This window comes from Mus pahari, chromosome 3, assembly GCF_900095145.1.
Source record: "Mus pahari chromosome 3, PAHARI_EIJ_v1.1, whole genome shotgun sequence".
NCBI lineage: Eukaryota > Metazoa > Chordata > Mammalia > Rodentia > Muridae > Mus > Mus pahari.
In genome coordinates this window covers 122871628-122883018 of record NC_034592.1, presented here as the reverse complement: position 1 = coordinate 122883018, position 11391 = coordinate 122871628, and the positions used below count along the sequence as shown (strand labels likewise).

Sequence of the window (11391 nt, the reverse complement as noted above, 5' to 3'; positions counted from 1 at the left end):
TCCTCTACACGAAGGACAGACGGGATGAGAAAGAAATTAGGGAAACAACACCCTTCACAATAGTCACAAATAATATAAAATACCTAGGTGTGACTCTAATTAAGTTTTTGCATGAGGGCTGTGGAGATGGCTCAGTGGGTAAAGAACTTGCTGAGCAATCATGAGACCTGAGTTTGGATCCCAGTATTCCCATAAAAGCTCGGAGCAGCAACATATTTCTATAACCCCAGAGCTATAGGGAATGGACACAGAAGGATGGGTCCCAGGGGCCTGTTTACAACCAGCCAGTTGATGAGCTCTCACTTCAATGAGAGAAGCTGTCTCAGAAAATAAGGTAGAGAACATTAAAGGAAGACAGGTGACGTCAACCACAGACACCTGCGGGCACCTGCACATGCATGTGTACTCACACACTGAATTTTCAGGAGAATTCCTTTGTTATTTTTTGTATGGTGTCTGTCAATATCACTATAACTAAGTAGACTCGGGTCTTTCTTTGTTGTTCACTACTAAACCTGGCTGGATTGAGGGTACACTTTTCAAGGTAGGACCATAGTACCTTTTGTAGAAACAGTGGATGGATCTGGATTCTTTGTTTTATTTTATTTTTTCACTGTGGTCCTGGGGTGCTTGCGCTAGAGCATCACACTGCTTTAGGCAAGCCCTTGACCAGACCATTGAGCAACATCTGCACCTATGGTCTTGCATTATATTTTGAAATGGGGACTGGCTAAGCTGCTCAAGGTGACCTTGAATCTGGAATCCTGAGTCAGCCTTCAAAGTGCCAGCAGTTACTGCCCTGTGCTACCAGGCTTAGCTTGTAGCTACTTTTCCCACAGTAGAATATAGTAACTGCTAAACTCCAGGCAATTCAATAGTGTCCTAATTGACTTGTGTATAAGTTAAAAGTTGGTCTTATGTTAAGCAAGGAATGAACAGGAAGCCCTGCCTTGGGAACCACTTCTCTAGTCAGTCAAAGTAATTATCCAAGTTACAGACCACAGAATACACATGGGCCACTAGTCAAAAAGATTAGTTTTGGGGGAAAGAGAACAGCATACATACCCTATACACTTCTTAAAGGGCAGGCCTTACAATTCCATTGAGTCTGCCCTGAATGTGGTGGCACGTGCCTGTAATCCCAGTTCTCGGGAGACCAAGGCCAGGAGGGTCCTGTGTTCTAAAGCAGTAAGTTCTAGTTCGGCCTAGACTAAAAAGACAGACCTTGTCTTGAATAACAAACAGAAAACCTCTTTGAGATTGCAGAGATTGGTTCTAATGCCTCATTGCACAGAGTGCACACTTGTACACTAATAAGCACAGCTCTCTGCATCTCTTCACGTTTTTGTTCTCTTTGAATTTGCAGGTAAATGTCAGTGATGCTCGGTTTCAGGCAATGTATACTTCCCACCTGTTCAATTTGGATCCCTCTGATCCTAATTTCAAGAAAACAAAAGCTATGGAAAAAATTCTGGAGGAGAAAGCTCGGCATCGAGAACGGAAGGAAGAACTTCTTATTCAAGCTGTAGAGAGAGCAGCACAGGACGCGGGAAAGCCAGCACAGAAGCAGCCCATGGATCCCGCCTTGTCCATGCTGATTAAGTCTGTGAAAAACAAAACAGAGCAGTTCCAAGCCAGAAAAAAACAGAGGGTCAAATGACTGTTCTCTCCTCAAGTGTACAGAAATAGCGTAAAGGACAGTGGGAAGAAAGCCGCCTTTCTGAAGTAGGAGAAATACCCTTTTTTGACCATTGTAAAGTTCTTCTTTGGGGCCGGAGAGATGGCTCAACAATAAAGAATACTGGTACTTTTGCAGAACATCTGTATTTGGTTCCCAGCACTCACAAGGCAGCTCACAGCCATATGTAATTCCAGTTTTGAGAGACCCAGTGCCCTCTCCTGGCCTCCATGGGCATGGCTTGCCCATAGTGTGTGCATAAACATAGTTACAGGTAAAATATTCACACACAGAAAATTTTAAAGTAAAATTTAGAAAATTTCCCCTTGTGTATTTGTTTACCTAATTGTAAATGCTTCATGTTTTATACTGTGTATTTTCACAGACTTGTATTATAATTATATAAACTATAGAATTCTTAAGAATTTTATATTATATGAAGTTTGTTTCCTATAAGTACAGTTATTCTAGCTTCCTAAGATGCTATTTACAATCTATGTAAAATAGTGTCAATTTTTCTCTGTAAAGAATAAAAACAAGTTGGAAATATGTATATGTAATATGCATATCTTAATCGCTGAAGGCAGGAAGCAGATCTTTGAAGCTAGTAAAATAATTTATTTTTCTAGTGTGAAGGATGGAAGCTGTGAACTTACTTTCTGTGTTTAGTAATTTGCATGTAGAACTAATTTATAAATAAAAGTGTGAAATGGAATTACCTGTTTGTATAGATTTAGTTTGTGTCATTGTATGCACGTCAACTACTTTGAAAAAAATATCTGAAAAGTCTGATTTTAACTCTTTAAGAAGGCGGCAGTTTTATTTTTACATTGTCCGTAATTGAATTTGAAGTTCATGGATGCTGCGGACATCTTCCTATGTACCAACAAAAACCCTTCTGTCCTTTATGTTTTTAGAGTGTTTTAGAAGGGTGGGTATGCTGGTATAAATTTAAGGAAACCCCAATTCTTTTTAAAATTAAAGGACTGGTTCCACCTGTTCTAAATCTTAGGAACTATTAACTGACCGCTCACACAGAAACACTGGGTTGCTGCATATAAGTAAAAGAAAATAAAAGGCAACATGGACTGTAGCAATTAGACACAGCCCCTCCGAAAAGGAAATACAAATCATCTAAGTTTGTGCAAAGTTGCCATCTTTAGTATAAAAAACAAAGTTTACCAAAGAAAGCATAGTTTTTAAAAGATTCAAAGCTCAGTGCAATAGCAAAATCATGACAGTGTAAACAGTTTCTGGAAGGAAAAAAAAATAGCACCTCTTAAATAAATTGCTCACTATAATAAAGAAAAATAGAGGCTTCAAGCAAGATTGTCTTTGTTATAGAGCACTATTGTTAGACTTCATCCAAATAATGCTCCTTACATTGTGAACTTCCCAACACTGACCAATCAGAATGAAGTTAGTGGGTGCTTATGAATATCGTCTATAGGTCTGTAACATTCCTTATGTCATTCTTTTTAAGGAAACTTGTAAGCTTTAATTCAGATCAAGTAAGGATGAAATTTAATTGGTTTAATTTCTTTTCAGTACTAGAAAGAAATCCCAACCCATGTGCACTAGGCAGGTGCCCTCCCACTGAGCTACATCCCTGTAATTCACATCTTCAAACTCGTATCTTCCGATTCTTTGAGCTCTGAGGTTTCAGACCTGAGCCACTACAATAGATTTGATGTAAGAAAAGTGAAATGTCTTAGGATTCAGAGAAACTTCCTCTTACCTCAGGTGGGCTTTAACTCAGGGGTTCATGTGCCGGGTACTTAAGGTCACATAAAACTTAGACTTAAGTCATTGACTTCCAAGTTCTCGCTTGGTGAATTCAAAGAATGAAATTCAGGAGGCAGAGGCGGGTGAATCTCTGAGTTTGAGGCCAGCCAGGTCTACAAAGTGAGTTCAGGACAGTCAGGACTGACTACACTGAGAAACCGTGCCTAGAAAAGCCAAAAACAAACAAATAAAAATAGATAAAATAACACAAAGGATGAGTTAGAAGTTGTAGACTTATAGAAAGAGCTGTCCTGCATGAGTTCCAGGACATGAACTACCAGGGAGCTACAAGTCTGGGTTCCTTTTAGTCGGCTGGTGGCAAACACTGGGGCGAGGTATGGGGAGGTAATCCATCCATCCAGTTGGTCCCCACACAAGGTGTCAGGTATTGTCTTGAGTTATCACATCCTCACTGAGTAGCCAGGCAGGGTTAGGAGATAACAAGGAACTTCGGTGATCTGACTACCAGTTTCTGCCTTAAGTCCCCACCAGTTTCATTAGTTTTATGCTTGTTTTCTTTTAGAACCCTAGAAGTTATTGTCTCTAAGTTGCTGCTTAAATTTCAGTCACCTTTTAAAAAAAAAAAAATTATTATTTGTGAATTTTACATCAGGCACCCTAGTCCCACTCATCTCTCCTTCTTGCCCTCCACCCTTGCTACCTCCTCCCCAACAGAGAAAAAAACAAAAATCTTGTTATGGAACTGTAATGTGTCACAGTGTTCCTTTGTCCACAGTTTTTTGCTTGCAAATGTCCATTGTAATGACTCAGCCTAGTACAGGGCCTCTGGCTTCAACACTGGAAACCCACTGAGACTTGTCTCAGATATCCTGTTGATGTTGCCCTATGTCATGGAGAGCCTGTAGTTTTGGAACTGTAGGAAGGACCGGCCCCCTTCATGCATTCCAGTAGTTCATCGATGGTGTCTTAAGTTAGGGTTTCACTGATATGAACAGACACTGTGACCAAGGCAATTAGCCAGGTCTGCTCCTTTTCTCACTCTCCCTTCTGTTACTATTGCTTTGTTTCATTTTGGGTTGTTTTTGTCTTTTAAGACAGGGTCTATTTAGCCCAGGCTATCTTGAAACTCCCTCTGTAGACCAGGCTGGTCTCAAACTCAAAGATTCACCTGCCTCTGCCTTATGAGGGCTGGGATTAAAGGCGTGTGCCAAGACACCCAGCTTCTCCCTCCTTTTGTCAGAAAGTGTGTGCTTTTTTTTTAAGACAGGCAAAATGAGACCAACATTCTTGTGATAAGCCTTCTATACCAAGACTAAATTACTCGCACTGCTAGAGTGAGATAGGAGACAAAAGTGGAGGTCTGGCAAGGCAGCAGCTTATGCCTTTGAGCCCATAGGAGGAAGAGGCAGGTGCATCTCTGTGAGTTCAAGGCCAGGATGATCTACAGAGAGTTCTAGGTCAGCCAAGACTACAAAGAGAAACTGTTGAAAATCAAAACAAAACAAAAAAGATACAACTACAATTACAGTAAATACTTCTTCCCTAAAAGAAACTTAGTTGTACTCCTGAGTGTTTGCTCTATGAAAAGTGCAAACCTTATTTATACAAAAAAAAAAAAAAAATCTCATTAGTGCTGTGAATGTTGGTACAATGATTATACAATATGCATGAATTCTGGGATCAGTATCATCACTTAAAACTGGGTGTGGTGTGCCAGCCTACACTCTCAATAGCTGGGCGGTGGTAGCAGAGGATCCAGAGTTCAAGGTCATCCTCATCTACACTGCCCAGCTGGCTTCTCTGTTGCCGTGATAAAACATGAAGCAAATGCAAGGTGGACAAAGAGTTTATTTCATCTTATACTTCCGCATTACAGTCCATCATTGAGGGGAGTCAAGGCAGGAACTAAAGCAGAGACTATGGAGGAGTGCTGCATCCTAGCTTGATCTCTGTGGCTAGTTCAGCTTGCTTTTTCATTTGACCCAGGACCATCTACCCAGGGATGACACCACTGACTAGACCCTCACACAAGAGTCATTAATGAAGAAAATGCTGCACAGACTTGCCTACAGGCCAATTTGATGGAAGCATATACCCAATTAAGGTTCCCTCCTTCCAGATGACCCTAGCTTTTTGATACAAGTTAACAAAAAGTTAATGGATGAAGTCCCCAAGAAACTGTCTCAGCCAGGTGTGGTGGCACACGCCTTTAATCCCAGCACTCAGGAGGCAGAAGCAGGTGGATTTCTGAGTTCGAGGCCAGCCTGGTCTACAGAGTGAGTACCAGGACAGTATACTCCAGTATTTATTCTCTCCATATCCACCATTAACAGAACTGAAAGATCCTGAGAGAGAGTGAAAAATTATTTAGACCCTAGACTTGTGTCCAAAATAGATCTCACTAATGGCAGGGAGTAGAAGTTTAACTTGCCCCATTGTTCCAGGACCTCCAAGTAGAAGTTTAACTTGCCCCATTGTTTCAGGAAATGTTTGTACAGAACACTCTAACCGTTCCTTGAACCCAGTATGCAAACTTGCTAGCTTGCCAAATGCTATAGCCCAATGCCAGGTGTTTGAGGTTTTTGCCTTTATAAACCCCTTACCCCTTGAGCTCAGGGTCGACTCCTCTACCCCTGCGTGGGATACGAGTCGTCCCCAGTGCACTGGTCTTTCCCGAATAAACCTCTTGCTGTTTGCATTAAGATTGGTCCCTCATGAGTTCTTGGGTGTCTCATCATCCCGAGACTTGAGTGAGGGTCCCCCCCACTTCGGGGGTCTTTCAGAACCACTTCGTTAACCATGGGGCTCCCTGCCCGTCTCCACCTTTTTAAAACAAGCTCTTACTAGGTAACCCAGGCTAGCAGGCTGACCTCCAACTTACATTCTCCAGCCTTCCCCTTAGTACAGAGTTTTCCATAGATGAATATTTGTTTACCCATTCTCAACTTGCTGTGGAAGCAAATGATAGTTTCTCTGGAATCTTTGAACCAGCACATTGGCTAATTTTGTCTCTTGCCTCTTTCGTTCCTGCATCGCATTGTGTGGAATGCAAGTGTAATAGTTACAGCCATCTTGGATCCTAAGACAAAAGCAATTATTTTTGTGTGTGTGTGGTCTCAGGGGAAGAAAGTATCAAACTAGAAGTAGCTGTAAATGTGAAAGGTATTGTAAAGCAAGCAGAACCATCCCTGGCCTCTTATTCCCAAACCTTCACAGTGGAGTACGTTAACATTTTCAAAGAAATCAAATAAGCCAGGTATGGTGGCATACACCTTTCAGCACTCAGGAGGCAATATTAAGTAGATCTCTGTGAGTCTGTGACCAGCCTGGTTAAATAGTGAGCTGAAGGCCAACTGGGGCTATATCATGAGACTCTGTCTTAATCAAACAAACAAAACTTAACCATCAAGTATCTTCATGTTCTCAGGTAATGACTGTTGGCTCTTTCGTTATTATCCCATTTAACACAAAGACAGCACAGTGGGATTAGAACCTTTGTGGACCGTTGAAACCTGGTCCCCAGGCTGAAGCCGGCTCCTTAGCTTAAAATCACCCCTAGCATAACTGTAGCCATTTTGTTCCATGCCTGCCAGGCATTAATGCAAAAAATTGCCTTGACTCAGAGCAGAATTATGCTGACCCTGTTATGCTCTGTATGTTCTGAGATTTGTTAGTCTTAAGAAACTCTACAACCGTAAGTTCCATTTACGACCAATCAGAATAAAGTTCTAATCAGAATAAAGGTCAGGTAGAACTGTTCCATCTAGACTCAAGTAGTTTGAGTCAGGGCATATGAACTCATTGTGTTCAAAGTTTTATTCCTTTATAAACTGTTCCTGGTCTAGTCTCAGCTCCCAAGTCTATGCTGCAACCTTGATCAATCTGTCTTGAAGTGTGTGCTCAATAAACTATTCTTGCTTAACTGAGACTGGAGTCTGAGTGGGTTTTGTGTAGATTCCTGAACCCCAACATGAACCATATTGCCACCACCACCCATTTTGAGACAGGGTTTCACATAGTCCAGACTATAGGACCTTGAGCCTCTGGTCCTCCTACTTCTACTTCCCAACTCCTGGAATAATTCCAGGGCATAAATCAAACTCTGGGCCTCTTGAATAATGGGCAGACTTACTGATAACTGAGCTACATCTCCAGCCCATGTCTCCTTCTCTGTTACATGGTGGTCAATCTATGAGCAACTTGTACCTTCTGGAAAAGGATGCTTAGAAACAGTGAAGTTTCCAGATTCCTGGGTGTGAACTCGAGTCGAGGGAAGTGAGACAAACTCCCCTAGAAAGCAGCTGGAACTCTTTCTTTACTCTGCTGTGCTTGTGTGCCTGGTGTTCTGGTTCCAAACTATTTTCCGCGTCTCCAGATTCACATCGTCGCCTTCCTCCGAACATTTATAAAGGAGCAGCCGCCAGACTCAGGCACAAGGGAAAATGAGGAAGCGTGTGAGAGAGCCTGTGCTGAGCCGTATGTGTGGGTTCTACATTACCCTGAATTTGCCAAGCTGTGGAGACAAAAATCTCCACATGGTGTGGCAGTGCCAAAGCAAACAGACTAGCTGGGAAATGTGTGCAGGGAGAGCTGGGAGCGGCCGGCGTGAGGTTTATGAAGTGCTTTCATTAATTTTTGAAATGTAAAATAAAAGTTTCCCCTTTACTGTATGTACTTTTGTCTTAAGTAGATGTCATATTTTTCTTGAGGAAACAAAAAAAATATCTGAACTTAATTATCAATATCTTTTCTCTTGGGCCAGTATGAAAGAATGTAATTTACCATACTGCAAAGAGTTCATCTGAGGGCTGTGGTGACTCATGCCTGTAATCCCAGATCTCAGAAGGCTCAGGCAGGAGGATTGCCATGAGTTCCATGGTTACAGAGTGAGACCTCATCTTAAAAAATAGTACATTAAAAAAAATAGTACGGGCTGGTGAGATGGCTCAGTGGGTAAGAGCACCCGACTGCTCTTCTGAAGGTCCAGAGTTCAAATCCCAGCAACCACATGGTGGCTCATAACCATCTGTAACAAGATCTGACGCCCTCTTCTGGTGTGTCTGAAGACAGCTACAGTGTACTTACATATAATAAATGAATAAATCTTAAAAAAAAATAGTACATTAAATTGGGGGGGTGATTATCAAATTAAGAAGGAAAGATACTGTTTTATAAGTGACTTTTAAGTTTTCTTTTGTGTGATTTAAGACACTCTATTATCTAGGCTGGTATCGAATTCTTGGTCTCAAACCCATCTTCCTGCTTCAGCCCTCCTGAATATCTATGACCACAGGCATGTGCGACTGCCTGGCTAAAGATGGGCTTATTCCAACAGCAGCTCATTAATCAAGGATAAACTCTGAAAATAATTACTGATTCCACTAAGTTGCTCCATTTGAATGGATAACCTAGCCTTTACATTCTACAACAACTGTCGGGGTCTACTGGAAAACTCAAAAAGGATCAGAGAACCACACAGGAAATACACTCCAGATTCCTTTGCATGCCAATGAACCTATCCATTGCCTCAGGAATGTATCACATTAAACACACCAACAATATTAATCCTTTTCCTTTGTTATAGTAGAATACCAGAAGCCAAATATGTAATAAAGAAGAAAGGAGAAAAGTGTGTTAATCACACATTTGGAGGCTGAAAGTCCAAGATCAGAGGCAGAGGCAGCTCCGGTCTGGAATTCCGGTACTCGCAGGCAGAGGCAAGAGAATCAGGACTTCAGAGTTAGACTCAGCAATGTAGCCAATTCAAGGCCAATCTGAACCGCAAGGGACTTTGTCTGAAAAATAAAAGAAGGGGAGTCCAAGGTTGTCTTAGTTAGAATTTCACTGCTGTGAAGAGATACCATGACCAAGACAACTCTTACAAAAGCGAGATACCATGACCAAGGCAACTCTTACAAAAGCAACATTTAGTTGGGGCTGGCTTAAGGGGTTCAGAGATTCAGCCCATGATCATCAAGGTGGGAGCATGATAGCGTCCAGGCAGGCATGGCGCAGGCTTGAGGTGAGAGTTCTACATCTTCATCTGAAGGCTGCTAGCAGAATACTGGCTTACAGGCAGCGAGGATGAGGGTTTTATAACCCACACCCACAGTGACACACCTAACTCCAACAGGGCCACACCTTCTAAGAGTGCAACTCCCTGGGCCAAGCATATACAAACCATCACGAAGGTCAAGTGGCCTTGTCCACTGAGCCTCTGAAAGCCCCTTTTCTTGGGTCACAACATGACAGAGAAAAAGAAAACCTAAGGTTGAGCACTTACAGAAGAGGCAGAATACATGAAAAGGCCTTACTTCCAGAAGAGCTACCTAAACTCTGACTAAAGGCCAGCCCTAATCTCTTCGGAGAGTGGTGCCTGCACTGACCTAGTTACCTACAGCTTTGGCTCCACCCTTTAAGGTCAACAACATCACACTTGGAAACAGCTTCCAGGATGTGAACCTCCGTAGGACACACACAAGCCGTGTAAAAACCATACAACCAACTCTAGATAGCTTAAGAGAAATCACCAGAACTAGGCATACCTTTAGTAGTGCCAGCACTTGGGAGTCAGAGGCAGGTGGATTTCTGTGAGTTTCAAGGTCAGGCTGGCCTACATATTGAGTTCCAGCCAGGGCTACAAAGTGAGGCCCTGTCTGAAAAGGAAAGAAAAAGAAGAAGTCTCAAGATGTGAGAATTACAGAGTCTGGTAGCCCAGAAACCAAAGGCGGGAATAAATTATCATGAGGCAAGGACAGCCACCACCCAGGGATGAGCCGTCACTCAGTCCACTTTGCTCATCTCAGGGGCTCCTTAATCCACTGGGGTTGAAATGCTGAGAAAAGCATGTCACAGTTTCCACAGAGTTCTAGGTCCAGTTCCCACGCTGCTAAAGAATGTTTTTCCTTCCATTTAAGATCCAAAAATAGGGGGACTGGTGAGATGGCTCAGTGGGTAAGAGCACCCGACTGCTCTTCCGAAGGTCTGGAGTTCAAATCCCAGCAACCACATGGTGGCTCACAACCATCCATAANTTAAAAAAAAAAAAAAAGATCCAAAAATAGGGCTGGTGAGATAGCTCAACAGGTAAGAGCACTGACTGTTCTTCTTGAGAGTCCTGAGTTCAAATCCCAGCAACCACATGGTGGCTCACAACCACCGGTAATGAGATCTGTCTGATGCCCTCTTCTGGTGTGTCTAAAGACAGCTACAGTTTACTTATTTATAATAATAAATCTTTTTTTAAAATCCAAAAATAATTTTTGTTGGTTTTTGAGAGGGTTTTTTTGTGTAGCCCTGGTTGTTCTAGAGCTAGCTCTGTTGACCAGTCTGGCTTCAACTCACAGAGATCTACCTGCCTCTGCCTCCCAAGTGATTAAAGATAGATAGATAGATAGATAGATAGATAGATAGATAGATAGATAGATAGATAGGGAGCTAGAGAGATTAGAGAGATGGCTCAGCGATTAAGAGCACTGACTGCTCTTCTGAAGGTTCTGAGTTCAATTCCCAGCAACCACATGGTGGCTCAAAACCACCCGTAATAAGATCTGATGCCATCTTCTGATGTGTCTGAAGACAGCTACAGTGTACTTACCTATAATAAATAAATAAATCAATAAGTCTTAAAAAAAAGATAGATAGATAGATAAGTAGATAGATAGATAGATAGATAGATAGATAGATAGATAGATAGATAGATAGATAGATAGATAAATAGATGCCACCACTGCCTGGCTCAAGAAAAATTTTGAGGGGCTAGAGAGATTGCTCAGCAGTTAAGAGAACTTGCTAATTTTACAGAAGGTTGCTCAGTTCCCAGCACCCAGGAGCTGACTCACAACCATCCGTAAACACATAAGTACTGCATATTCAGACATGCTGGCACAGCACTCATACATATAAGACATATGACTCTAAATATTTTAAAATGTATTAGAATAAAATTTGAATTTTGGTACCATTAA

General features: G+C 41.9%; 1 protein-coding gene across 1 annotated transcript in view; it reads left to right on the top strand.

Moving 5' to 3' along the window:
- Esf1 (ESF1 nucleolar pre-rRNA processing protein homolog) overlaps nt 1-2390 on the top strand; it is a 54070-nt gene extending 51680 nt beyond the window's left edge. Inside the window, exon 14 of the mRNA XM_021193040.1 lies at nt 1367-2390. Coding sequence (XP_021048699.1) covers nt 1367-1660 — 294 coding nt within the window. The 3' untranslated portion in view covers nt 1661-2390. The remainder of the gene's footprint in view (nt 1-1366) is intronic.
- The last annotated feature ends 9001 nt before the right edge of the window (nt 2391-11391 follow it).